The sequence below is a fragment of the Rhinolophus sinicus genome, linkage group LG02 (genome assembly GCF_036562045.2).
Source record: "Rhinolophus sinicus isolate RSC01 linkage group LG02, ASM3656204v1, whole genome shotgun sequence".
Lineage (NCBI taxonomy): Eukaryota > Metazoa > Chordata > Mammalia > Chiroptera > Rhinolophidae > Rhinolophus > Rhinolophus sinicus.
The window spans coordinates 133832514-133859071 of NC_133752.1; the positions used below are offsets into that span (position 1 = coordinate 133832514).

At 38.8% G+C, this 26558-nt stretch overlaps 1 protein-coding gene and 1 long non-coding RNA gene across 5 annotated transcripts in view; one reads left to right on the forward strand and one right to left on the reverse strand.

Moving 5' to 3' along the window:
- Positions 1 to 1933: 1933 nt before the first annotated feature.
- Positions 1934 to 26417, forward strand: LOC109456605 (uncharacterized). 2 transcript variants are annotated; one of them, XR_012493915.1, is made up of 6 exons: positions 1934 to 2068; positions 10704 to 10783; positions 11240 to 11396; positions 13811 to 13993; positions 19630 to 20850; positions 24208 to 26417. It is a non-coding gene; the product is annotated as an uncharacterized LOC109456605 (long non-coding RNA). The 2 variants fall into 2 exon arrangements; XR_012493916.1 differs by having other exon boundaries at positions 11286 to 11396.
- Positions 2020 to 26558, reverse strand: part of LGR5 (leucine rich repeat containing G protein-coupled receptor 5) — a 115586-nt gene continuing 91047 nt past the window's right edge. For 2 of the 3 annotated variants that reach the window (XM_019748992.2, XM_019748990.2), the window contains 12 exons: positions 23715 to 23783; positions 22296 to 22367; positions 18970 to 19041; positions 18746 to 18814; positions 18533 to 18604; positions 14795 to 14860; positions 13743 to 13814; positions 9713 to 9784; positions 8776 to 8901; positions 7599 to 7744; positions 5852 to 5935; positions 2020 to 4817 (listed from right to left, as the gene is read on the reverse strand). In XM_019748992.2, the coding sequence (XP_019604551.1) occupies positions 3730 to 4817; positions 5852 to 5935; positions 7599 to 7744; positions 8776 to 8901; positions 9713 to 9784; positions 13743 to 13814; positions 14795 to 14860; positions 18533 to 18604; positions 18746 to 18814; positions 18970 to 19041; positions 22296 to 22367; positions 23715 to 23783 (2008 nt within the window). In that variant the 3' untranslated portion in view covers positions 2020 to 3729. The remainder of the gene's footprint in view (positions 4818 to 5851; positions 5936 to 7598; positions 7745 to 8775; positions 8902 to 9712; positions 9785 to 13742; positions 13815 to 14794; positions 14861 to 18532; positions 18605 to 18745; positions 18815 to 18969; positions 19042 to 22295; positions 22368 to 23714; positions 23784 to 26558) is intronic. The other variant, XM_019748991.2, reaches the window with a different exon arrangement.

The window sequence follows — 26558 nt, forward strand, 5'->3', positions numbered from 1 at the left end:
TCCAAATTCTGAAGGGCATGAATGGAGTTAGGATGATCACAGAGCCCCAGCTAAGCTAATAGGCCCCTGAGCTAAATGTAATAAGATTAACCAAAAACAAGCAAGACATTGTTATTTTTTCAGATGTTAGAGCTTTTCTGGTTCTAAATGAACAATGTTGCTAATTTTATTACCTTTTACTACATTGTATTTTTGGCCAAAATGAAATGAGAAGATGTTTTCTATTTTGTATAAGAATGATTTTTTCCAGTAACAGTTGTGAGAAAAAATTATGTGTAATAACAGCCACCTAATATATTTTAATAGTAAAATGTCATTCAAAACAATTTGTTGTAGGTGACATATAAGTAGAGGGTCTGAAAATGATGAGTTTTATTGATATAACTGGTTGAATGCTAAAGCAAAGGTAGTTCCTTTTTGAATAAAATCGTAGCTTAAAAGGTACCTTTCCAGAGAGACTTTTCTTGAGCTCTGTAAAGTAACATGCCTGCCACTCTTGTCATGCTATTCACTTTCATTTCCTTCATGTTTCTACATTTTCTTGTTTATATTATATTTGCTTATTGTCTATCTTTCTTCCACTGGAATCCAAATTCCAGACCTTGTCTTGTTACCCCTGTGCATAGAACCCTGTACATAGTAGGCCACAATATTTGTTGAATGAATGAATCCGTTTTTGAAAACACAAAATTGTTAAACAACTTACTCTAGGTTAGCCCACCAGTTTCTGTTCCTTTGATTTGTTTCATTTTTGTTTTTGCTGTTCTTCAGTCTGTCCACTGTTTATTACATCTTTACTCCTTCTCACTGTAGTTTTATTTGTGGAGGTAATTCCAGTCATTCTGATTTAATGTATTATAATTGAGAGCATTTATTAGACCCTCCAGAGAGCGGTGTTTGGTATGAGATACATCATAACTAGGTTTTGCTAATAGAATTTGGAGATTTTTAAAGAAATAAATTGGAGTAGATATTGTTTTTCCTTAAAAAAAAAATTACATCACTGACTTGTGCTTTCTTTTTAAAAAATTTTATTGGGGAATATTGGGGACAGTGTGTTTCTCCAGGGTCCATCAGCTCCACGTTGTTGTCCTTCAGTCTAGTTGTGGAGGGTGCAGCTCAGCTCCAAGTCCAGTTGCCGTTTTCAATTTCAGTTGCAGGGGGCGCAGCCCACCATCCCATGTGGGAATTGAACCAGCAACCTTGTTGTTAAGATCTTGTGTTCTAACCAACTGAGCCATCCGGCTGCCCCTGACTTGTGTTTTCTTGAGTGGGAGAGAAAGGGATGGACTTCCAGGATTTGTTCCTAACTTTGAGCACCCAAAGGCAAATATGTTGAGAAGAAAAACTGAGATCCTTTGCTATGGAGGCAACTTTTGTATATGCTGCCTGGGCTAGGAAGAGTGAGAGTAAGAAGAGTGATGGTGTGTTATAGGCCTTGTTTCAGCTGAAGACAAACCCAAATGTGGACTGGATAGTAGGATGCCATTGGAAGCCTGTTAACTAGGTTTGGTTGAAGCATATAGTTCTATCTGATGGATGGGTGGGAAACTCATTGCTAGGACGCGGCAGGTGCTTAGGAAACGTGGGTTGATCTTAGCCATGATGATTTCATTTTATAACCTGTATGGGGAGATCAGGAATCACTGCTGAAGCCGAGAGGGTCTGGCCCAAGAAATTTAGAAAAATTATTTCCTTTCTTATATTTTGGGAGATGAAAACTGAAGGGCAACAATGTATTTCTTTGTGCCCTGGGAATCACATGTCCTTAAGTTTTGGCCTTGACATAGTCATGAAATCTGTTTTCTTTATAGGAAACATTTACAGAAAAGTTATTTTCGTGTTGAATAATTTTAAGATTGTTATTTATATTTTTTTCTAATTTTTTTGTTTGTTTTTACATTGCACAAGAAATAGGTTCTGGCTATGAAATCCAAACTATCAGTGGGGACAATAAACTTCACCAAGTCATCTGTCATGACGAAATGGCTTATCAATTATAGTTGAAACAATCCAGGATTTGATAAAGATATTTTATTTTGTTCTTGTTAAAAATTTACTTCTTAAGGTAAGTCCAAAATACCTAACATATTAAAGTGTAAATACTTGAATAACAAATGTACTTACATATCAAAAATCAAAAACGTTTAGGAGACCATATATTTGCCTATGGGCTCAATAAAAGACTTGAAAATATTTTGTTTTATAGTCACACATTTTATTACAAATTTCTTTATTTTGTATCCAATAGAAAAAGCGAGTTTGGAATCTATTTACAAGTACTATACATTTACATATATTATATACAATTAATGAATTTAAAGAAAATGAGCAGAGAAACACAATATATATGGAAGAATATGCCACTGTACATGTTTATTATCATGGTCCTTTGTGTTACTGAATCTTACTGTGGTAATAAATACAGTTCTATATTTACACATCTTATAAAACATCTCATAAATGTCTTTTTTTCAATTCCAAGTTAAAACATCTGATCAAAATAAACATGCTTATATAAAAATAAATCTACCTAACAATCTTTTGGTTTGGATGCACTGAAGCTAATGTAGTATAAGAAAGTTACGAATTAATCCTTTGACCTTTATTTAGTATAGTTTTGCCTCTTAAAATACCTAACACATGTATTAAATATAGAATAAGCAGAGAAGTCTTGTTCCTGACATCAAGTGGGTTGATCCAAAGACAACACAGCTAAAACCCAGCTAAATAAACAGGATAATATGTTACCAAGTCTCTGTTGAATCCAAAGTGATTTCAGATATTGTTGCTCAAGTTCCGTGTGAGAAATTGTCAGTGGATTTATGTCATGTCTGCATTTGACCATTACCTTAAGAAGCACATCAATTTGAATCAATGGATAAAACCTCCTGTGAAAAATGTGCACTCACCCAGGAAGAAAAAAAGAAATCCCAGGTTGCTTACCGTCTTTACTAGGTATGTCCATTGCCGACAATGGACTTTTCTGAATTCTGGGCACCAAGGAGTTAAAAACGAATTAGACAAGGCAAACCTACCTGTACTGGATTGCCTTCATGGCAATTTAAGAATTTAAGTTCATTTTCCTTTCAAAATATTTGTAAGCATTTTTATTTCATTTGGGACGGAACCATCTAGAGTACTGATACATAAAATCTGGCATCTCTAAAAATGATGTGACTATGAGTAAATTAATAATGCCTTTTATTATCCACTCACTGGGGGGGGGGGGGTTTGGTGACTTGGAAGGATCCTTCCTGAGGAGAGGCAAAGGAGAACTAAAACATCTCCACATAGTCATTAAAATGAAATCCTATTGGTACTGTAGGCCATTTAAAACCCTTATTTTCCTAATACCTCCAACCATCTTTTAAGGAATTTTGGGTTTAGAACCCCTTTTGTGAGCAATTGGTTCCCCCCACCCCCAAATCATTAGATTGGAGGGTTTAAAAAGAATTCAGTTGAAATCATGGAGACTCTTTTTTGAACATTTCAATCTGATTTTTAAAAGAAACCTGGGCTTACCTAAATAGTGTGGCTAATCTATCTCTTAGCTGAATGAATTATACAGGCAGCATTCACTCTCCAGTATCAATAGGTTGTCAGCTTTTTCACTCTGAGAGATTAAAAAAAAAAAGATCAAGTTTCGACTCAGCTGTTTTAGTTACTGCTCTGATGTATTCAATCTCACATTTTCAGGTTTTCAATTTTTGAAAACTTTCTCACATATTAGAGACATGGGACAAATGCCACAGATGAAAGATGACAGCTTTCGGTCATTGGATAAGCTGGTGGTGACCCGGAATTGGAAGGCAGGTCATAGGCTATACTGGCACTGGTGAATGTCACCAAGGCTTGGGTTGAGTCACAGGACTGTTTCTCGATGTCATCCGAGTTAATAGACATCAGGCTTGGGTGTTTTGATCTTGTCCAAATGTGGGCTTGCTTGCCTAGGCTCCCCAGATCCTCCTTAAAATGGGGATTGAAGAGGATGTAGAGAAGGGGATTGAGACATGCAGGGAGTGGGACAATCACCAGCAGGATAAACTTAATGACTTCAGGGCTGATGAATGTGAGGTTCAGTAAAGAGGAGAAGGACAAGAAAGCCACCGGGCAGTACAGAATACAGTTGGTGAAGAGCAGGAGAGCAATGTGCTTCACCATGGAACAGTCCCAAACATTCTCCAGCTCTCCCTTTTCCAGATTGCAGTAGAGCTTGGTGTAGGCGATGGTCATCACGAGGAAGCAAAGGGAGTTGAGCAAGACGAGGGCCACCATGTAGCCTGTGGTGCTGGGCTCGCCGAAGGGCAGTGGCAGGCAGAGGGGGGAGGCGCTGTACCCGCTGCCACCAAGCAGGGGCACCGTGGCGATGGTCAGGGCCAGCGCCGCGCAGAGCAAAATGATTGCTCTCAGACTGGAAAAAGGAGTCTTCGTTTCAAATTTTGCGGAACATTTCACTGAGAACCCACGCTCCAGGGCTGCCAGTGTCAGCAGGAAAACAGATGATTCTGATGCAAAAATGGACAAAAACCCGACGACCTGGCAACCGACCCCCTGCTCCCACCACGCACCATGCTGTGCAAAGCTGCCAAAAGTGAACGCGTCCACGCCAGCCAGCGCCGCACTGGAGACGCCCATGAGCATGTTCACCGCTGCGATTAACCCAATGAGCAGTTTTATGGAGGAAATGTACAGAGGGGCTCGGAACACTGTCGAAGTCACCAAGGCATTACAAGTCAGGGCCAAAACGGCGATGGTCCACACCCCAATTCTGATCAGCCAGCTACCGAACAGGTATTCGCAGAGTTTGAAGGGGCCTAGGAATCCAAGGAAGAAAAAAAACTGGATATCAGATTAAGGTTTACAACTTTTTGCCAAATTGCCTTTTTGTTTCTCTTCTAAGGACACCACGAGATAGAGGCCAAGAATAGCCACAGAAATATACACAGTTCCCTTGTGGCACACTTCACGTCTTAAACCGCTGTCATTTACTACCTCAGGTTTTCTGCAGCACTGGTGGTGCGGTGAACACACCAGGTGCTCAGAGCTCTACAGAGAAATGGAGACGGGGAATTGAAATCCCTTGATTCAGGTCCCCCGGATACAGCAGTATTGGGGTCAGGTAAAAAGCCAGATCTCCTGCGCTTTTCATTACACTTTGATTTTTTTTGTTTTTCCCCCAGAATGCCTCAAAAAAGTTCTGCAAGCAGAGGAGGATCCTAGGAAATATTCCATAATATTAGAAGAGGAAGTGTGGGTAGTATGAAGGTGCATTTCATGAAAATCTCATCTTAGGTTAAATTGACATTAAATGTTTGGGAGCAAGAGACGATCTACTGGTTGAAAATAGAATATCAACCCTTCCCAGCTGTCTTTTTTTCAACTGGCCCATCCTGTTCCTGGGAATGGGACAATTTATGAAGTTGACATACATGGATTTTTTTTTTTTTTTTGAGTCATCCGTATAAACGATTATTTGCTTTAACCAAATAGTCATTTAGGGAAGACTTCATAGAAATAACTTTTAAAAAATCAGTGATTACGCAAGACTGTTGCATGCTAGTTCAGGCTAAATTGCTAATATAATTTTTAAAATTACATATGCTTCTAACTACATGGCTGATTTTTTAGTTTCCGTTAATCAGAACCAAAAGTCTCCTGCAAAAATCCTATTTATGAATGCAGACTAACTCCAGGGAACGGACATTTGTATTTTAAAGGTCCCTGTGGGGAGGGAGTAGATGGACCACAAAGGTGGCAGAGATTTTGCTTTGAAGTGTAGCCAACTGCCCCCAATGGCCTCAGAGTCTGGGGTGGCAACTGCTGCTGAGGTGCCTGCCGCCTTTCTCACCTGGGGAAGGTGAGCACTGCACCGAGTGAAGAGCTTTCAGGTCTTCCTCAAAGTCAAGCAGGAAGTCTTCAAGGTCACGGTCATCTGCAGGCGTGAGAAGTCCTGGAATGGTTAATTCCGTCTCTCTTTTTGGGGGACCAATCCCAGGGAGGAGGGTCCTGGATTGCCCTCGAGACATGAAGTGTCACAAAGGGAACCAAAGGTCAGACATCCTGCTCTTCCATGGGCTCTGGCTTGCTGGCAAGTCTGCTCTAAAGTTGCCTTTGGATGTTCTGCTCAGCGTCCTGCATGACATAGTGTTCCAGCAGAACTGGGGGTAAAGGAGAGGAACCCCGGACTCCTTGTCCTAACATCTAAGCTCTCTCGTTCTCTTCTTGTTGGTGGCCCCAGATTGCACTGACTGCAAATAAAGAGAGGCTGTGGGCCTCTCTGTTCAGTGGAAGAACCACTTTATCCAGTTTCCTGACACTGAGCTAACTATAGTGCAAACGTCCTGGGCTGTGTTCTCTGAGCAGAAGAAGGAGAATCAAGTATACTAAGTTTCAGTCTTTTCTGGGGACTTCTGCTTAACAGAGGACAAAGCAAGTAACTGCTTGGTGCTTGGTTTAACTATTCATGGACTAGGAGTTTTGTGGTCGAATACACTTTCCCAAAGATGCTGATTTAGTTGGTCTGGTAAGGGGCTTGGGCATCAGTATTTTTTAAATGCTTCCATGTGATTCCAATATGAGGGCCCAGGGTTGAGAATCACTGTCCTTGAAGATAAACTCCATGCAGAACCTTGTCTCTCTTATTCATTTTGTACCTCTAGGGCCTAGAACGGTACCTGACACATGCATAATAGGCACTCTAATTGTTGTTTTAGAGCAAAAACTAAAGTAATAATGAGTAAGACACATGCTGTGGCCTAAAACAAAAAAGCCAAGGGCCAAAATACGAGTTCCTTAAACTGATAGGTGTACAGGAAGAAATGTTAAGGTAATGTGATGACTGGCCGTATCCTACTTGCTTGGGAGTCAACAAATCATTAAGGCCCAGAGGAAGACAAGCCAGTCTGTTTAGACTCTGTGCAAACATGCAAGGTTGGCAGGGAAAGGAAAACGGGGGCTGCCCAGAGAGCCTCCTCATTACCACAGGTGTGGTTTGAGGTGCATTGCTGTCTATTTAAGTAAGGTCTTACTTCAAGGAAAGCCAAGTGCTTTGCAGACATTATCTCATTTCACTTTCCTGACAGATAACCTTGTGGGGGGTAGACGGGAGAATGTTTTGAAATTTGTTGGATAAGAGGTTAGATTCTTAAGCCCTTCTGCTGAAATATGGAACCATCTATATCCTCCACATAAGAATAAAAATGGATTTTATCTTCTGGAGAAAACAAGATAAGAATAAAAATGGACTTTATCTTCTGGAGAAAAGATCTCAGAAACATGTTTTAAAAAGGTATCCACAGAGATGGGGCCCTTTTCTGGGCCTGTTGATATCAATATTACTAACTATCCCTGAAGACAATATATACTAAGGGGGATGTAATTATAAATATAAGTATTACAAATTCACTCACAGAAAAGATGAAGTTTTAGAATGAATCCCAAAGGAACTTTCTCTTTCGCTGGGAATCTTTAAAAAGTGGGATGGATTCCCAGCTTGCTGGAGTGGTTACATAGGGACTTGTCTGGAGTTCAGATAATCTGATGACTTTTCAAGACCCTTCCAGCCACAGTTTCATCACTGACATAACTGGTCTTACCTTGAACTTGAAACATTCCAGCATCTTTCTTATGAAGGTCATCAGTAGTGCTGTTGTCACCTTTATTCCACTGATTAGAAATTTTATACACATTCTCACACACTCCAAATGCACAGCATTGGTAAGCATAAGGCATTTCTATAATCCTTTAAATGAACAAAACCAAAGAAAAAACACACTTAAAGAAGTCAGTTGTTAAATATCGTGTTCATCTTCTTTCACTGAATAATTCTGCCTTAGTAGTTTAGCCTTCATAAATAATCTGAAATATTAACTATGTGTATAGATGTTTATTACTGTGCTATTAATAATAACAATGGAATTATTAAAAGTTATTGCTATGAAATGTTGATAATTGCTGAGGTTGAGTGAGGGGTATATTATTTTCTGTACTTTAGTGTTTGAAAATTTCCATAATAAAAAGTTTAGAAAAAATGACTGCTGGGAAAATTGTAGCACCATTAAAAAGTGCTTATGGTATGACATAATGTTAAGTGACGAAAACATGATAAAAACTTTGTGTACATACTATGAGTCTAACAATTAAAAATACATTGGCAACAAAGTCTGGAAGGAAATAACATTAAAAGTTGTCTAAGGGGTAATTTTAGATTTTTTTCTCTCTTTTACTTTCCAAACTCTCTTTTGGGGTTATGATTTTACAAGTATGTAAAAAGTACTTTGATTAAAAAATATACATATATATATATATATATATATATATATATATATAGTCTTTCAAGGGACTTCTTTATGGAAACTAAGCATAACAGGTCTTAAAGAGCGTTACTTCCTCAAATATTAATTTAGTGCATTTTATTAGAACATATACACAAGCTAGATGAATTTTAAAATGTAAACAGGACTACAATAATGTTATCATGTTATTTAATTACATGTCCTAGTTTAGTTCCCATGGATCAATGGTTTTCAAACTCTTTCCATGAACTCAATAATTCCGGGAGGCATCTTTGAGAAAGAAAGGAAATGTGGTCAGGAAGACCCATTCTTCCACTTGGGGCCTCGTCCTAACAATGCCGCAGGGGTGGGAGACTTGAGGGCATGCAATGAAATTCAAAAGAGTCCCATGACCTCATAAATTTTGCAAACAACTATAACACGTCTATTATTTCACATGACCACAAATGTATCTTATTAGTTTTAATGACAAACTCACTTGAGTTCTGGAAAGTTTTCAGATGATATCAAGCTCTGTAAGGCATGATTTCCTGTTAATTTTAAGTGAGTTAAACCATGTAACCCAGTTACAGGAAAAGATGACAGGCGGTTGGACGACAGGTCCCTGCAAAACATCAAACAACAATTGGCTTTTAGTCTGTGTTAGCATAAAATGTTTACATAAAAAAAACAACCTAAAGATTATTAAACGGTTCCATAAAGACTTCTAAGCAAGGTCCTCACTTTTAATGGTAAAAGTAATTATTTTGGTTTCAGCTCCTGATACCTTTTCTATTTACAATCAGGATAGCAGAGGTAAACTGCGTTAATTGCATCCAAATTATATTTTTTATATTCAGCTTAATTTTGCCAGGTGGCAACATCTTAAATCAAGTGCCAGGTGCTACATCTAGTTTGAAAAGCGATGCTGATTGGATTAAGTTAGGGGTGAGAGGTAAAACGTTCAGGGGTTTATTCCCTTCCTTCTTCCTTTAACTTCTGTCTACCAATTCCCTTTTTTCTCTATTAGACAAGGGAGATGGGGAGAGGAAGGAGCAAGAGGTGAAAAGGAAGGAAGGAAAAAGAGACAGAAGGTTTTCTATTAGTCAAGATGGGCAACTATAAAACAAAAGCCCTTTAGAAGTGAATTGACATCTTATTCCTTTCCACCTGATTGCTCAGTAAAAAATGGAAAATTTCACCTCACTAACCAGTACCAGCTGTCACCCAGATCCTCAATTATTCACATAAGGGCCCACATGACATTGGAGGGACACTAGGTTCCTCTTTGGTCAGATACAGCTCTAATGTGGAGAGTACTGAGGGCTGGGCAATCGGTGAGCTGTGGGCTTCTTCAGCAAAACCAACATTTTTGATTACTTAGATGGTCCCTAATTATTAAATGACATGCCATAAACAAATAATAAAATACTCACAGCTTTCTTAGAGATGGCAAAGTAGAAAATGCATTGGGGTGAATAACGGCAATTTTGTTCCAAGCTAAATTCCTATTTTTTTTAAAAAAAGGCAAGTCAGAGGATTATATAATAAAAGAATACCGTGTGAAGTTTTACCATATATATTCATTCTAACAAAATTTAATTTCCATTCAGGATGGGAACAATTAACTTACCAAATCATTCTTCAGTTAAAGATATTAACAGTGTAAAATGATTAAAGAGAGAATTTTAAAGCAACCTTGTTTAAATCAAGGAAAATCATTCAGGTGGATATCTTAGTTTTTGCTCTTTTCTTGCTAAAAAGATAACTTTAACACAACTGTAAAATTTTATTAGGACATTTCTAAAACGAGTGGGGGTAAGGGAGTGAGAACTTCTGAGGCTCTTATTCTGACAAGCAAGTCCCCGGATATGTGATGAAACTCAATATGAATTTGTTTGCATTGGTCATGTAGTCAGGCCTTAACAGAAACAGAGATGCTTTCAAAAAAAAATTCCCAGTAAAGGAGACAGACATTTAAATTCTTAACTGGGAAATGAATAAAACAGGGACTAGCATATGTCGGAAATAAGGTCCTTTAATAACAAAGAAAATCTACAATTTATAGAGAAATAAAATTCCATCACCCTTTTCTTCACATCATCCCTTTCCTTCATATACACATAAATGTAGATAATTTCACAGGAATAAGAACTTCCACATTAAAAAAAAAAAAAGCAGTGAACTTAAAATTGGTATTTTTAAAATGCCGAACTAATAAGGGTAACTAAAGTATAGACATTTGAGTTAATTGAAAATGATCACAGCCTACTTTTCTCTAGTGCAGATAGGTGATTTATTTATGATATCGGGCCCCCTGAGTTACCTTGAATAAATGGTATTCACATAATATTTATTATTTGAGAAGCTACCTTAAATTGGGGGAAACAGAAAGGCTTTTAATTTTGCCCCTTTCATTGATCCTAGACCAGGAGAAAATTCCAGCTACCACGGAGAAGAAACGGTATGAAAGAAGTGGGAAAGTTGCAGGTGGCGGCTGCAGTGAGGTGAGGAGACTGTCTTCTTCTGAGCTGCTCACACCATATGTGCTCCGTGAGGGATGCCAAGTCATACCATCTGTCAAAGCCTCTTTGGTGGCTTCAAGTTGAACATCGGGGCCCCAGTGAGCTTCACAATAGTATATCAGGAATGTAGGCCAAGTTTTGCCACAGGGTCTTCAAAAGATATGACTAGATTTTAAGTAAATGTGGGAGAATATGTACGTTCAAAGGACTGTAATTCCATTCCAATCGGTGAGCCTGCATGCTGGGTCCTCCCCGCATCCAAGCGGGAGCCATTTCTACTCTTTGGTCCTGCTCTGTGCCTGGGGCTGGCCTTGTAGGCTACATCCCCAGGGTGCCCTGCTGTTTCCTGCGGGGAGTCGCAGGGGAAGCCCCTGGAGAAGGGAGTGTGTGGCACTTGTGATCTGCTCCTTCTCTGTTTTGCAATCTTGTCTCTGGCAGCAGCTGCACACTTTCTCAACCACGGTGTTCCCTCTCTGTGCCTCAGCTCTTCCTGGGTTTTGGAAACATTTCCTCCCTGTGTCTCTGCAGCCTCAGTCTTGGTCATGATGCTGGATTCTGCACACCCATCCCTTGCTTGCTCCCTGCCAACATCTGTGTAAGTAGCCTTTCATTTGAACCATCTGAGGTGAATTCTGTTTCCTGCCAGGACCTCACTGATATACCCTAAAAGGATATTTAGTTGTTCTAACAATAACAACAACAATAGTAACAATAATAATGATAAACCTGTTGCATATTTACTAGGTGCCAGATACAGTTATGAGGTTTTTTTTTCCATATATATGTATTATCTCATAACCCTCAATATACCCCTAAGAGGTAAGTATTATCATTAGCCCCATTTGCCTGGTGAGGAATGAAGCATAGAGCATAAGTGACTTGCTTCAAGTCACGGAGGGAGCTCAGAGGCTGGGATCATTTTAGGTACAAAGAGATGACCACACAATTCTTCCTGCCCGTTTCTTTCATGGTTAAACTGTTTCCAAAGTGTGTCTCCAATTGTTTAAGAATCACCTTAGGGGGATTACTCATGCAGACTGACTTCAGAGTCCCCCATCTTTTGCTCAGAATGTGTTTGGAATTCTTAAGTAAATAATGAGAGAGCCACTGCACTAGACCATGGGGACAAGAAGATGACCAAGTTCCTGTTGTTTTCAGGTACAGCCTGGCGACCTGGCGGCACTGCTGAGTGCTGAGACCTGCAGTAGAGAATGTGCAGAGCACAGCAGAGTGGAGTGGGTTCAAAGGCAGGAGGTTCTTAAGGGACGGACAGGTGTGAGTTAAGAGTGGGGAGGAATCCACTGGGCCACAAGACCAGGAAAAACAGCATCCGAGTGTCCAGAGACTGGGCATGTGTGGTGAGAGATGAGGGTGTTCCAGGAGGTTGGGATGAGATTTTAAAAGCCAGTCCTGGGAAGCTTGGTCTTGATCTTGAAGACAATAGGAGAAAAATGAGGTTTTTTGAAGCAGAAATGTAACATGATTTGATTTCTACTCAAGAAAAAATGAGAATGAGATGAATGGGTGGAGACCAATAATGGAAAGACTGGTTAGAAGGATGAGATGGTATCCAAGTGAGTGAGTCTATGGGCCTGAGGTAGAAGAGTGAATGAAATGGAGCAAGCAGAGTTTGATAAGTCACTGGATGCGAAGTCTAAGGGGCAGGAGGAATTTGGGGGACTCAGACATGTAGGTTTCAGAATCTGTGTCACCTTCTTTGGGTATCTTTGGAGGTCAACCTTTTATTTCTTTTATATATATGTATGTAAATCTATATTATAAATCTATTATATATATATATATATATATATATATATATATATATATATATATGGTGAGAACAATTGAGTTCTACTCTTTTAGCAAATTTCAATAATATAATATGGTATTACCAAATATATCAGCATTTTAAAGAAAAGCTGACGTTTGAAAACTGCCAGAACTCAAAGCTGGGAAATAAGGTAGGTAATAAAAGTAGGTAATGTATTTTTGTTTTATATTTATTTTAAAAGTAAAAGAACTTCAGAAGCTAGGGGTAGCCCCAAAGTAAGGAAAGGGCCACACAATTCAATTCAGAATAAGATGGTTTTCAAAGTAAATTTTTGGGAGAACTTGTGATTCTTAAAGGTGAATTTAAAATGTTTTGAGGAATGGTATTATCTTTACCAGGGTATAGTCTCTTAAGTATTAATAAAAACTTTAGGAAAGAAAAGATTTTAAACAATATACCATAATTTAAATATTACATATTGTCATCATTCATCAAAATTATATTGAAATCCAGTTTCAGGATGTTTTAATGATCACCCCCAAAAATCTGTTACCCAGTTCTTTTGAAATTTATGGTTAATATATGGAGTTTTCGATTATAAAATGGAATGAAATATTCACATGTCTTAGTCGTCTGAGCAACGGAAGCATTTTTGAAGACAGGTGTGCTCAAACCTTAATGTACTCGTTAAAATGTCAACTCTCAGGCCCCACTCCAGAGATTCAAACTCATGAGGCTGGTGTGGACCTGCAATCTGCGTTTTTACTGCTGCCAACCCCCCCCCCCCCGCCCCATAATTCTTAAATCACACTTTGAGAAACTGTTTAACTAGGAAATAAATGGACAAATGGACAGGAAGAATTCTGTGGTCATCTTACCTTTATATGCAAAATGACCCCCGACCATTCCAGGCTACTAAGAAACACATTTTGTCACTCACAGCATGGCTTCCTTCCTCTTTATCAAAGTTTCATGGCTGCTGATTACAAACTTACCACTATTGAATTTATTTCTAGAAATGATCCTGAGCTAAATATTTGCCTTTTCATAGCAAATGTATTCATAAAGGCCCAACAATACGCATATACAGTGAAAAGAAAATATGAGGGGAAGGCCCCAAAGAGAAAGAAAGTGCTGTAGGATGGGCAGGTGCTGGGAGGCAGTACTCACAGAGATCGGAGGCTCAGCAACTGCTGGAAAGTGTCCACTTTAATTTCATAGATTTCATTATGTCGCAGGTCTCTGAAATGACAGAGTTCCGAAGATTGATTTCAAAGTGACTGGTTTCAAAGACTCGTCCTCAGAGAACTTTTACAGAGGAATTACCTGCCCTCAATCAAAGGAACACATGAAGTATGACTATCGAGTGACTGTTTAAAAATGTTTTTGTTGTTTAAAAAAGAACATAAGAATTTACACACGTAAGTATCATCTCTCTTTCAAAGCAATTAGTTCCCTTGGGTGAATATAAAACTATAGTCCAGATGCTATCATCACTCAAACACTTTGAGGATGTCTCTTCTGACTCTACCTTTTGAGCCTTTCTTGTATTCTGTGAGGGTTGGCAGGAGTTTCAAACCTTTACCTTTCCAAGACGGATTTTTCCCCTCTCTTAATCATCCAGAGTCATTCAGAGAAAAATTAAGTTTGGGAAAGGATAGCTGTTTAATATTGTTTTGATCAAGACCAAAGTATGACTATGAAACAATGACGGCTGATGTTTTATGGAGAAGGCAACTTAAGAGAGGAATCTAAAAAGTTTCATGTGTGAGTAGCATCAATAGCACCTCAAATATGACAAATACAGCACCTCCTCTAAAGACGACTATTGTGAAATGAACATGCCAACAAACTCAAGTCCCCCATATTAAACAATAACACCATTCATTGGATATGTAAGTTTAGAAAAATTCCAAAGCTCAAACAAACCTACTTCATTATTGCACCAGTTCAGGGGGAAAAAAAGCAAATACATAATAAAGGCTTTACTTATAGTACAATGCATAGTAAAACCATATAATGTATTTGTACTCATTTGGGAAGTATGTATTTCCCAACTTTATAGCCATCTTATACAGTCACATCTTGTGTGTGTGTACAAAGGGAACGCATCCATCAAACGTCTCCCCAGTGAACCATACGGTAAGCAAACCAGTGACCCTTGGAAATGTGATTTTGGGCTTGTTTTTCACTAGGTGACTTAGAGACTCTTATAGACGTACATTTTCTGAAGCTTTTGGCAGACTGAAAAACTGGGTAAATCTTCTAGCAGGTTGTAAGATAGATCTCTGAAAAGCAGAAGATACAAAAGGGAAAATCTGTTACATATTAATCATAAGGAAACATGCTTTGCTCTCTTTTCCCCTCCAAGATGATATACCGTGTTTCCCGGAAAATAAGACCTAGCCTGATTTTTCAGGAAGACATCCCCTGAACATAAGCCCTAATGCATCTTTTGGAGCAAAAATTATTATAAGACCCGGTCTTATTTTCGGGGAAACACGGTATCTCCCAAAGGCAGACTGAACATTTCACCAGCCCTGCCATGGAGCAGGTAGTCACTGGCATTATTGGATTAAACAGTAGATTCAAATGTTTACTGAAATGTAACTGTTATACGTCTTTAATTGATTTAAATAATTTACTTAATGAATTTATTTATATTTTGTTAGTGATCATCTACAATGTTCTAGCTATTATCTTACTGAAATGAGTACAAATCAAATTAAATAATTGTGCCTCTGTTTCTAAGAGCTGCTATATCTCTACAGCTAAAAGAATCATTGTTGATTCTCTTCTAATCAACTAAAATAAAACTCCGACCACAATTCCAAACATAGGACTAACTTTGAAATCAATCACTATGAGGGAGGAAAATATCTAAGAAAGTCTTCAGCCAAAACTCAACAAATTACAGAATAACAAAAACATCTGGATATATTTAGAGTATAATATAACTAATCTAAAACAAGCCATGGTAATTTGCAGAAAGCTTAAAAAAAAAGAAAGCGGGTAGATAAAGTAATATACATATATATATACACACAGGTACACGCACACATATACATACATATATACACATATATGTGTATATGTAATCTTGTCTCATGTTTTAGAAGTTATCAGCTAATCAGTTAACACATTTTCATGCCTGATTCTAATTCTTAGAACCAGATCACCACTATGCAACTGAAAAATCAATACTGTTTTCTAAAAAGGTTTTAAATTATTTTATTCTTGTAGTTGATCACTTTATCCTACGTGTATTGAATAGATGGAATTTGTATAGAAATACAGTTCATTTATTACACATAAATAGTTCAGATGAAGCTGTTTGCAAACACAAATTTGCAGTTTATATTAGAACGTTGAAAGACCAGACCAAACCAAAACCAAAACAAGCCCCCAAACACCCCCAAAACCACACCTCACATCTATACACAAACACACCTGATAAACAATATAGTAAATATTTCTGAAAAGTAGTGAATGAAATAAGATGGACATGTATTATCAAAGCTGATAATAACTTGGTTCACTCAATTCCACAGGCTTCAAGGGGACAAATCCTTCCAGTGTACCTCTTTGAGGAGGATACATACACTCTTCTTCTACGTAAAGACACAGTATCACCTCCTACCCACCTTCTACCTAATGACTTTCATGGTTCACATTGATCAAGCACTTCTTATATAGAGACGCCATGTTTACAGCTTTATCTGAACTATTTCATTTAATCCTTGTGGTCGCCTTGTGAGGGAGACACTTATGATTATCACACAATGGGAAATGACTTGCCTAACTAACATCACCAGCTAGGAACTGGGGAAAGCCACACACTGCCAAGTAATTCCCATGTAGGTGAAGCAACTTGGGGCCAAATCCCTCATGTGCAGTGAAATTTCCTCATGTAACACGTACCCAGTGGATGATTCAGCCTCAGAGGGGTGCTCACAGACCTATGCTTCTAGAATATAAAGTAGATAGTAGTAGAAGTCAGAACCCCGAGTTCTACTCTCAACTTCAACTAACTCTGCTTGGTTGATACACAGGCCAAAGCACTGATGTCTTTCTCAGTTCTCTCTTAAATGAAAAGATACCTGCTTTGCTGATGTTGCAGGGTTGTTGTGACGAACAAATCAATATTCTATCTTGAAGTGCTTTGAAAATAGCAAGATACTGCCATGAATGTATTTGTGTTTTTTCAGGCCTAGACAGGAAAGTGTCAACTTAAGGAAAGAATAACTTGAGGGAAGAATAATGGTGTAAAGGAAGTGAGAAATATTAGGTTGGTGCAAAAGTAATTGTGATTTTTGCAATTATTTTTTAACCTTTTAAACAGCAGTTACTTTTGTACCAACCTAATAATATGATGAAGAGCTAACACTGCCTGAGAGCTGGCAATGTTCCAAGTGCCAGTGTAAGTGTTTGGCATGTAATAACTCACTTAATCTTCATGATGATACTCTGATGAACGTGGCTACATCTCCATTTCATAGATTGGGAAAGAGAACCCAAGAAAGGCTAAATAACTTGCTCAAGATACTGTGCTGATATATAGGAATACTGGACCTGAACCAGAAAAATGGACCTCAGAGCCCTAGCTCATAACCAATTTGCTAGTCAGCCTCCATTTATACAGTTCTAGACCTGGGTGGTTTACCATTCACTGCTGCATGACATGATGGAGATAGACGTGATTTAAATACTGGCTCCCTACTTATTAATTACAGTATGTGAAATCCTAGTCATGTTACTGAGCCAGAAATGAAGATAATTATGCCTATTCTGGGTGCGGGAGGCAGAATTCTGAGATGGCCCCTAGATTTCCACTCCCTGGTATACATATACTTTCTCTCAGGTATCCTATCAAACTACCTGTATTTGAATTTGGACTCTGCTACTTTCTTGCAGTGTGACCTTGACAGAGAATAACTTGAGGAAAGTACTTCACTTCTCTAATTCTCAGTTTTCTCATCTGTATCTACTCCTTATAGGGTGATATGGGGGTGAAGAAGAGGAGACTTGTTTGCATTCCCTTCCTTCAGACAGGAATGCTTGACTTCCAGGCTGTCATGTGGTGTTATTGCGACTCCCTGTCACTGAGCAACTGAGGTCTGAGTGATGTAGCAGGCTGCGGATAAGGGAAGGCAGAACCAGCACGGCAAACATTTCTGTTCTTCCACTTAACATTTATAGTGCTGCTTGCAGTTCTGCTACGAGGTGAAGCCTATTGTGGAATTACAGGCATTCAGCTGCCGCAGATGTGAAAACAGAGCCATGGCAAGAGATGAAGGGTCCTTTCATTAAGTCCCAACAATGCTTGAGAGGACGATAATAGGGTTGAGTGGCAGTTGAGGGAGAGGACTGAAAATGGAAGGCCAAAACAAGGCTCTTCAAATTCCTACGAACTACTTGTTTTGTACAACGTAGGAAAGGCAGAGAGAAAAGCTCCAAGTCAACAGAAATAACATATGCAAACTGTTTAACCATTAGTTGAAACATTAGAACATGGCACCCACAACTATACCGGAAGAATGTGTGGTCTCCTTTATCAAGGTTTGTGAGGATCTGATAACTTAATTTTTTTATTTTGGCATCCATGTTAGGCTTTTAATCTCTTACGTGTTTTTTTTTTTTCTGCTCCACAAAGCCTTTAGAGGGGAAGTGAAGTTATTTTGGCTTGTTCATATCCATTTTCTGAAAGGAAACCTGTGCCAATTGAAACTCTAATGGGAGACTGTTTGGAATTTGGAAACAAAGGGTGCACTGCCATCCTTACCAGGGTCAGAGCAGAGAACCATTTCCCTGGCCCAAAGTGGGCAGAGGAGGCCTGACCTGGAGACCTGCAAGGAAAGAAGTTTCTTCTCTTTTAAAGGATTATTGAAATAATGTCGGCCACTTCACCCATAAATGGAAGCTGCCTGTTTACACAACGTTATTGTCTTACTGATACGCACAGCACTTGGAGATTAGGTAACTGATCACACACGGTTTGAGGAAGAGATGAGATCTGTGCTCCAGTTAAAGTCCTGTTGAAACACAAACCAGACACGAGTCTTTTATTCAAGCATCGCACAGTGACGTATTTTGATTCACTGACATTAAGGCTGGTCAGGCTTTCAGGGCAATGTCCATTCTGGGCAAAGTCAAGAGCCCACTCAGGTACTTACAGACTCTCCAGGCTCGCAGTTCCAGTTAAATCAGGAAATTCAGTTATTTGTGAGGCACCGTTCAAAGTCCTAGAAGGAAGGGTACATGAGTATTACTGGGAGAAGATTCTAGAAAGCGGTAATCTTTATTGCCATTTTCAAAGCACTTCAACTTACAATATTCATTTGGTTTTTATAGCAACTATACAAGGAGAAAGTGATTTATCTGTTAGAGAAAAACTTACAGTGTTCTTAGTTCAGGTAAATGTTGAAAAGCGGATCGTCCAACAAGCTGGATGGGGTTGTCATAGAAATGTCTGAAAAAATCCAAACACCAATATCTTAGTATAAAACTTGAATGGCCAATGAATACCTGCTCAAAATTTCAACAAGTACATTAAACGTATTTATGTAATTTTGATTATACTGTATTACATAACATTCTTGATTACTTGGTTTCAGGCAAACCTCAGAAGGGTTTTAACTCACATTAAGAGGCTTTTGGTAAGAAATACACAGTACATAAAATTGAAAATTTCTGAAAGCAACAAGGCAGATATGAGTGATAGTTACTAAGGAAAAAAGCAGGTGAACTAACTGTAGTTATTACTTAAAAGTCTTCCTTTGCCTCTGACATCTGTGGACCATCCATTGAGTGGCAAAAAGGTAATTCAAGGTGCTAGCAAACGTATCATTAATTAAAGAATGATGAAATTCTACATATCGACATGAAGATTATATCCTCTGGTCAAATCTTATCATAATACACACAGGGGATTCCTCAAATTATCTGAGAAGAAATGAACTATCCTGGGTTTTTTTGTAATGTTAGATTTTTTTTTTAACTTGTTATTGCTTGAAAAGGTGAGACATTATTAATGCTGGGAAAAAACTTTGTTTTACAGATGTTTTCTGTTTGCATTGCCTGGTAGATGGGGCCCCACATCTGAGCTACAAAATCCTTCCAGTTCAATGAAATTCAACAAATATTCATTGGTGTCTACTATGCTCAAAGTCTGAGGGTGGTACCGCAGGGACTGAGAGACTGATCCACGAAGGAAGCTGTTGTTGGGTCTCTACCATGTGCCTGGCATTATGCTAGGGGCTGGGCATTTGAAGAAGAATGATAAGCTGTCCCTGCCATAAAGAAGCTTGGAATCAGTTGGGATAAAATAAATACATAAGATGATATAATTTTCTAGTTGACAAAGCATTTTCATGTATATAGCTCAACTGATCCACCCAACAACTTAGTAAGATCCATACACTAGACGCTTAGATTCTATTTTTGTTATTTTTGGAGGAAGAAACTGAGGCTCAGATACTATGGCAAGTTCATTACCCCCCAGTGCTTGAATATTCTAATTTATTAAATTGACATAATAATACTTACTTGTAGGGTTTGTATACACATTGAAAGAGCTAATGCATTGTGTAATACCTGGCATAGTGCCTAGGATATACTTGTCACCCAACAAACCTAAGTCTTCTTCTTCACTCCTACTCTCTGACCTCTTCTTTTTCTCTTGGATTGAACAATTGGTAAGAGAAATATAGGAATATAGGTCTACAGATTAAAAATGGAGTTTTCCTTATAATATTACATTATCCCTTATCAGCACTATATGCTTATATATTCGTATATATGTACACTGGACAGATATGATACACATGCTTGTATAAATAAGGTAGAAGTACCACAAATACAAATAAAGAGCTATAGGGTTCTCAGAAGGGAGTTCTCTCATGAGGTCAAGAAGAACTTCATGGCAATGTCATCGAAAAGAGACCCTGGGACACACAATTTCAACAAGCATTGGGAGGGAATGGAATCATAGGAGCGAAGGAAATGAGGAAAGAGCTTTGTTCTATGAATTGAGCTTAGTCGGTCTGGGTTATGGCATAGGGTAATTGAGGAGAGCTTTGGGGAACTGGCTTGGGCCACGTGGAAGAACGTGAATGTCAGGGCAAGGAGCTTGCATTTAACATAAATAGACGATCCTGAGTCTCTGTACGTTTCACAGCCAAGAGAGTGATAACGTGGATGCTGTGCCTGGAGACAGATGAGCCGACCCTGCCAGTGGTGGAGGCAGGGAGTTGAGCCTTAGAGTGGTAACGGTCTAGAGGTAAGGGCTTGCAGAGAGGCTGGTGGGGGGGGGGGGGGGGAGGGGATGAGAAGTCCTGTATAGGGTAGGACTTCAAAGGCAGACATGAGGCCTGGGTAGTCAGTGGGACACAGGAAGCATTCCCAGAATCTGGAACTCAGGGTGAGCATGGATTAGGGAGGCAGTGACAAGACATTGAAACAGAGGCAGAGCAAGGAGAGGAGAGTTTCAGGGAGAAAATAGTCAACATCAAATGCTGGATAGAAAAGCTAATAAATTTTGGAGGGTGTTAATCCCCCTCAAGTGGTATTAGCATATCAAAAGAGTGATAAAAAACCCACACAAAACAATCCTGTGGCTGCTAGGAAAAAGGAGCAAAGGCAATGCAATTTGCCAAGCTCTTACTATGTAAATACTCTCTAATGAGGATTAATGTTTATTGGCAATAAACTTTAATACCCTTAGTTTGCCAACATACTGTCAGAACATTTCAGAAACGATGAATAGTATTTTTTCCCCCACTTGTCAGGGCTAATTTGGATTCCAGCTCATTTGTGACAAATGCTACACAGTTCCAGATAGCCTCTTAATCAAGTTGGCACAGGACAAATACCTGCCAAGAAGTGCCCTTAGAGTCACGTTCAACAATTGTCCTTACTCTCCTCCTCCATATTTGAGACTTCTCACCCATGACCTCTGGCCAATATTGTGTCCCAAATCTGCCAGGTGTCTTTTAACTAAGAGCCAGCCTAATACTCACATATTTTCATCTTCCTATATATGTACATGTGCTCCATCTCATGTCTGTGCTAAATGTGAAGCATAGAATTAATTATACCTTGTAGTTGTAAGCCTATTTTATGCTTTTAATGGTGCATAAGTCCTCACAACCACCTTTCTATAATGTATGTACATTTCTAGAATTACAATCAACTTGTAATTCTATACATGTGACTCAATGCTTGGACTTGACAATCAATAGATATAGAGACTTAGCATAAAACAGTACCCCGCCCCCACATTCCCCTCCAGCAATTTAGGCTGGAATCTATTGCTGTAAAGGACACCTATTTGTACATAATAATTTACATTTCTAGTATGCTTGGATTCAAGTTCTGATGACTAGATGAACTTGACATCGAGGCTGTAAAACTCAGTTTTATTCCTTAGAAAACAGAGAGGAGCAAAAGCATTTCACAAGATTATTGTGAAGTGAGACAAGGCATCTGAAGATACGAAGCATAATGTGATGCATATTGTAGGTCCTAAGCAGAAAGAACTTTTTATATAATTTCAGCATTCAGCTAAAACCTGGCAGAACATCTCTCTCTATTGCTCTATGTAGATTCTTAAATTGACTACGACAGAACTTGGGCAAATGTAGAACATTCATTGTATTATATTTAAAATTGCAATACATACTATATTTCAGGATGGAAAAGGAAAACAGAACTATAGCCACTTACATTGTAATAAGAGAAGGGTTGCCAACAAATGCTTTCTCAGGTATTGACTTGATATTGTTGCTATGAAATCCTCTAGAAAGAGAGGATAAAATGATTTATAGAAAATAATGTGTGGGGTGAAATTATTTAATAGTGCCCCCCCAACCTCCCGCTGGTAATAAACAACACATTTAGTAACTGGAGGAAAAAGTTAAATTCCTCAATTGCATTTTGAAACTTATGTGCCCTCACGTACTCTCTAGGAGAAAAAGAAATCAAAAGCTGTCATCTTGAAAGAGGACTAAAGAATCTGAAAGTAATAATTGTGCTTTATGGAAACTTACGATCTCCTGTTATACAAAGGAAATCCATCTGTTAATACCCGATACAGCACCATTGTGTAACAACTTGAGACAGATGGAACCATCTTTGGGGAGAGGATTATGATCACTCTTTCTGACCCCATTTGAAGCTAGAAGAGAAGGGTGACTTAAGCTGCAGTGAAGTTCAGATTGAAGTAATCGCCTTATGAGGACAACATTTCCTGAGCTGAAGGAAGGTGGTCAGGGAGTCTGTAATAACACATTGATTCTCATCTATCAATGCTAATGTCTGAATGGCAGAGGAGCAGAGGCAAAGATCTTTGGGTGCTATGTGGGCAACTGGCTGGATAAGATGGGTGACGCTCTTTGGTATTCCTGACCACAGACAATGACGGCTTCCCGGTTAGGCCACAAGTAGGCTTTGCTGAGGCAGAATCTTCTAAAGGTTTTTTCTTATAAGCAAGCCTTGCTGTCTACCTCCTTTAGCTGTGTGCCTTATTTCTCTCTTCCAGGAGAATAGGCTTTGTTTGTTTTTTCCTTACATAGGTTATTTTTAGGTACAAAGAAAAGCTAATTAAATTACAGTATATAAAAGACAATATATGCAACCTAATAGCTGAAAGTTAGCTTTACTTTAGTAAAATTGTGGGTTTTTAAAAAAATTAAATAAGATTCACGAAACATTTAAAGAATGTGAAAGCACCTATAGCATAACACTAGGCACATACATTTTATTCTAAATTGCATAGACTTAGCAACCTAGAAAAGTTTGTTTTTCGAAATGTCAGCAAATAACTGAATTCTATTACAGTTCTCTACAAATCCATAAAGTCTATAAATATTGGGGGAATATGGATTAGGAAAGGAGTATGGCTTAGAGAAATATGCTTTTCCTAATATACATATATTAGAGAAACCCATTATAAATTTTAAAAAGATATCTGATGTTTGCTGGTGATAGAATCAGTTAAAATATATTTGAAGTGTACTTAACTGTCATTTATATGAATTAAAAATTTTTTTCTAGTAAGTTACATTATGTACAAAAATCAAATATATTTTAAAATAAATCCACAAAGAATAGAAATTTCCCATTAAATTTGTCCTAAATACTTACAGTTCTTTAAGGTTGGAGAGTGTCCTGATTGCAGTGGGAAATTCATCAAGATTATTGTAATTCAAATCTCTGAAAATAAGAAAATAAGATTTTCAGTTTTTCATGTAAAAATTCATATATACTACGTTTACAAGGAAAGTTAACACGCTATTTCAATGGACCAGGATCATTGATGAAAATTCTCATTCATTTTCTTTATGGAGAGAGATTTGCTCCATTCGCTGACCATCCTCATTCCACAAGTATCTGCATTAAAATGGTCATTAGACTGATCATGACAAATTTCAGAGTCAAGACTCAATAGCACAGGGGCATTTTTTAAAAGGGAGGGGACATGTAGCAGTGTTAATGTCCAAATACGGGGGACTTGGCCAGGTGTTGGCCAGAGCCTAGCTCACTAAGCTGCCAGCGTGTATGTGTCCTGCTCTGGGTTCCTGATTCACATGCTCTTTCTTGTTCCCTCACTTTACTCTCTTTTTCTCCTGCATTTTAGAGTCTCGCCTGAGAGGACATCTTGGAGAGCTGCTTTGTCCCTCACTCCTGTAGCACACCTGTGTCCCTCACAGCCCTCGCGACTTCCAGGATGACAACATGCTTCCGGAGAGGTTTATGTGGCACAGGGTACTCTCAGGAAGAACATTAGGTCTAGAATTTTCTCAGGGTCACAAACAATAGTAATGATTCAGATCAGAAGTCTGATCTTTTGGTCTGTGAGGCAAACCCCAAATCTTTCATGCACAGAGATGGAAGAGCCAAACAATTACAAATCAGTAATATCTTTATGTGTCATGACATAAATGGCTTTTCAATCCGTTACTCATGAGAGCTTTATAGATCTACTCCACCTTATATCTACATCTTCGTATGAAAAGGAAATTGCCTCCTGGTCTCTGGGAATGGCAGATTTCCCAGATGACACAGAGAAACCTTTTGGTCAGGCAATCAGATGTGGTTAGATCTTCCTCTGAGGAGACGAATTGCTATTTAATTTTAAGAGTGAGATAATTTGACTGAGTTAAACATGAATCAAGATTCCTACTTGTCTGGCACAAACCATCCTTAAGCTATACTGCAGGCAGGAAACTCATGTCTTTTGCGGACATCAATTTTCTTCCTGTTTGTAAATCTCTCCAGATGCTCTATTTTGATTAAACAAGGATTGGGCCCTTATAAATTACTTGGATTTCTAGCGAAGGAAAGGAAGAGGTTGGGAGTAACCAATTTACTGATCCTCTGTAGCCCTGGGCGAGATGAGGGGAGGGGGAACAACAAGATTCACATGAATTTGTCCTCAAATGTTTTACTCTGTGGTATTTATATGCAATCCTATGTCCTTGCCTCAAACGAGGGGGAGTAGTGGGGGGGAGAAAAACTATTTATGGAAATACCCATCAAAGCCCATCTTGTTTTTTTGTTTCTGTTGAGTTGAAAAGGACTGGAAGGTGATTTCCATTGCTGAGATCCCCAGCCCAGCTCTGTGTAGATAAGGGAGAAGTTCTCATTTTTCCTCGCAGTTGATGGGAACTGCTTGCTTATGCTGCTAAGTTGGCATCAAAGTCCTGCCTGGACAAATTCATCTTTGGCATCTCTTTATGAGGATGATTCCTCCCTTCTCAGACAAAACACAGAGTGACTTAAGTAACCCTGGAAGAGCTGTTAGTGCTGATCAACCTCAAGAAGACCACCAATAATAGATGGTCCTGCAGGAAATGAGTGGACCTAGACCTGGTTGGAAGCTGAAATGACCGTGTACAAATGGCTAAGCTCTGTATGCAAACGAATAATGGGCTCCAGGGCCACAGGACAAGTGGTCTTTGGTCATCCTTTTCTGCAGTCCTGGTCAGAGCCAGCATTGTAGATTCAGTGGCCTTGTGTGAATGTTAAAAACATGGGGGTTTGGGTTGTGGGCACAGCTGGAATCACCTTTTACTCGCAGCAGGCTGGGAACCCTCACTGCCTGTGACCCCGCCCTCATTGTCTCTCTCCCACTCAACGAGGCCATGGAGAGCAGTAGCACCTCACCTGGGAGAAGGCTCAGCCCAGGTGTGGCCCATAAAGATCCCTTCTCGAGGTGGCTCTGGGAGACACTCTAGGTTACATTCAGCTGGCTGGGCTCTATTTTATTACAGGTAACAACTCAGAACGGAACTTTTGACCTATTTCTTGGAAGTAGAATATAGCAGTAAACATAGATTTCATAGTCAAAAGAGAGATGGAAGCAAAACCCAGTTATGCTATTGACTAGCGAGGTAATGTTGTAAAATAACTTAACCCCACTAGAGCCTAAGGTGGGCTGTAATGACTGCTCTCATAGGATGTTTGCAGGATTAATGAAAACAAAGTACACTAAATGCTCAGAGCGACATTTGACTATACATATAGTTAATACATGGTAGCCACCATTACTTTTTAGTCTTCAGAATTGCTTTTAGCACAAACCCTTCCTGTTTCCTAAGGAGATAGATGTCTGTTCTTCTCAGATCAAAGCCTCAGGCATTTGCCTAGTTTGCGTCCTCTCCTTCAGTGGGGCAGACTAGACTCAGGAGTAGTGAGCCTGACTGACAATATAGAATTGATCCTTGGCAGAGAATACACATTCCTAAGCAGTCACTGCTCAGTGGAAAGCATCTCATTTTGCTTATAATGACTCTAACTAATTTATCACTCTTGTTAAATTAGAATAAAAATCTCAATTTTATTGTTTAGCTTTGTGAGGTGTGTGCTTGTGTGTAAGATAAAACCACTGTAAATATTTGTTGAAAGCTAAGCAATTAACTGAACCAAACAGCAAGTTTGACTTTCAGGCTATTTTGATTCCTTCAGAATACTCATGAAAAAACTGAA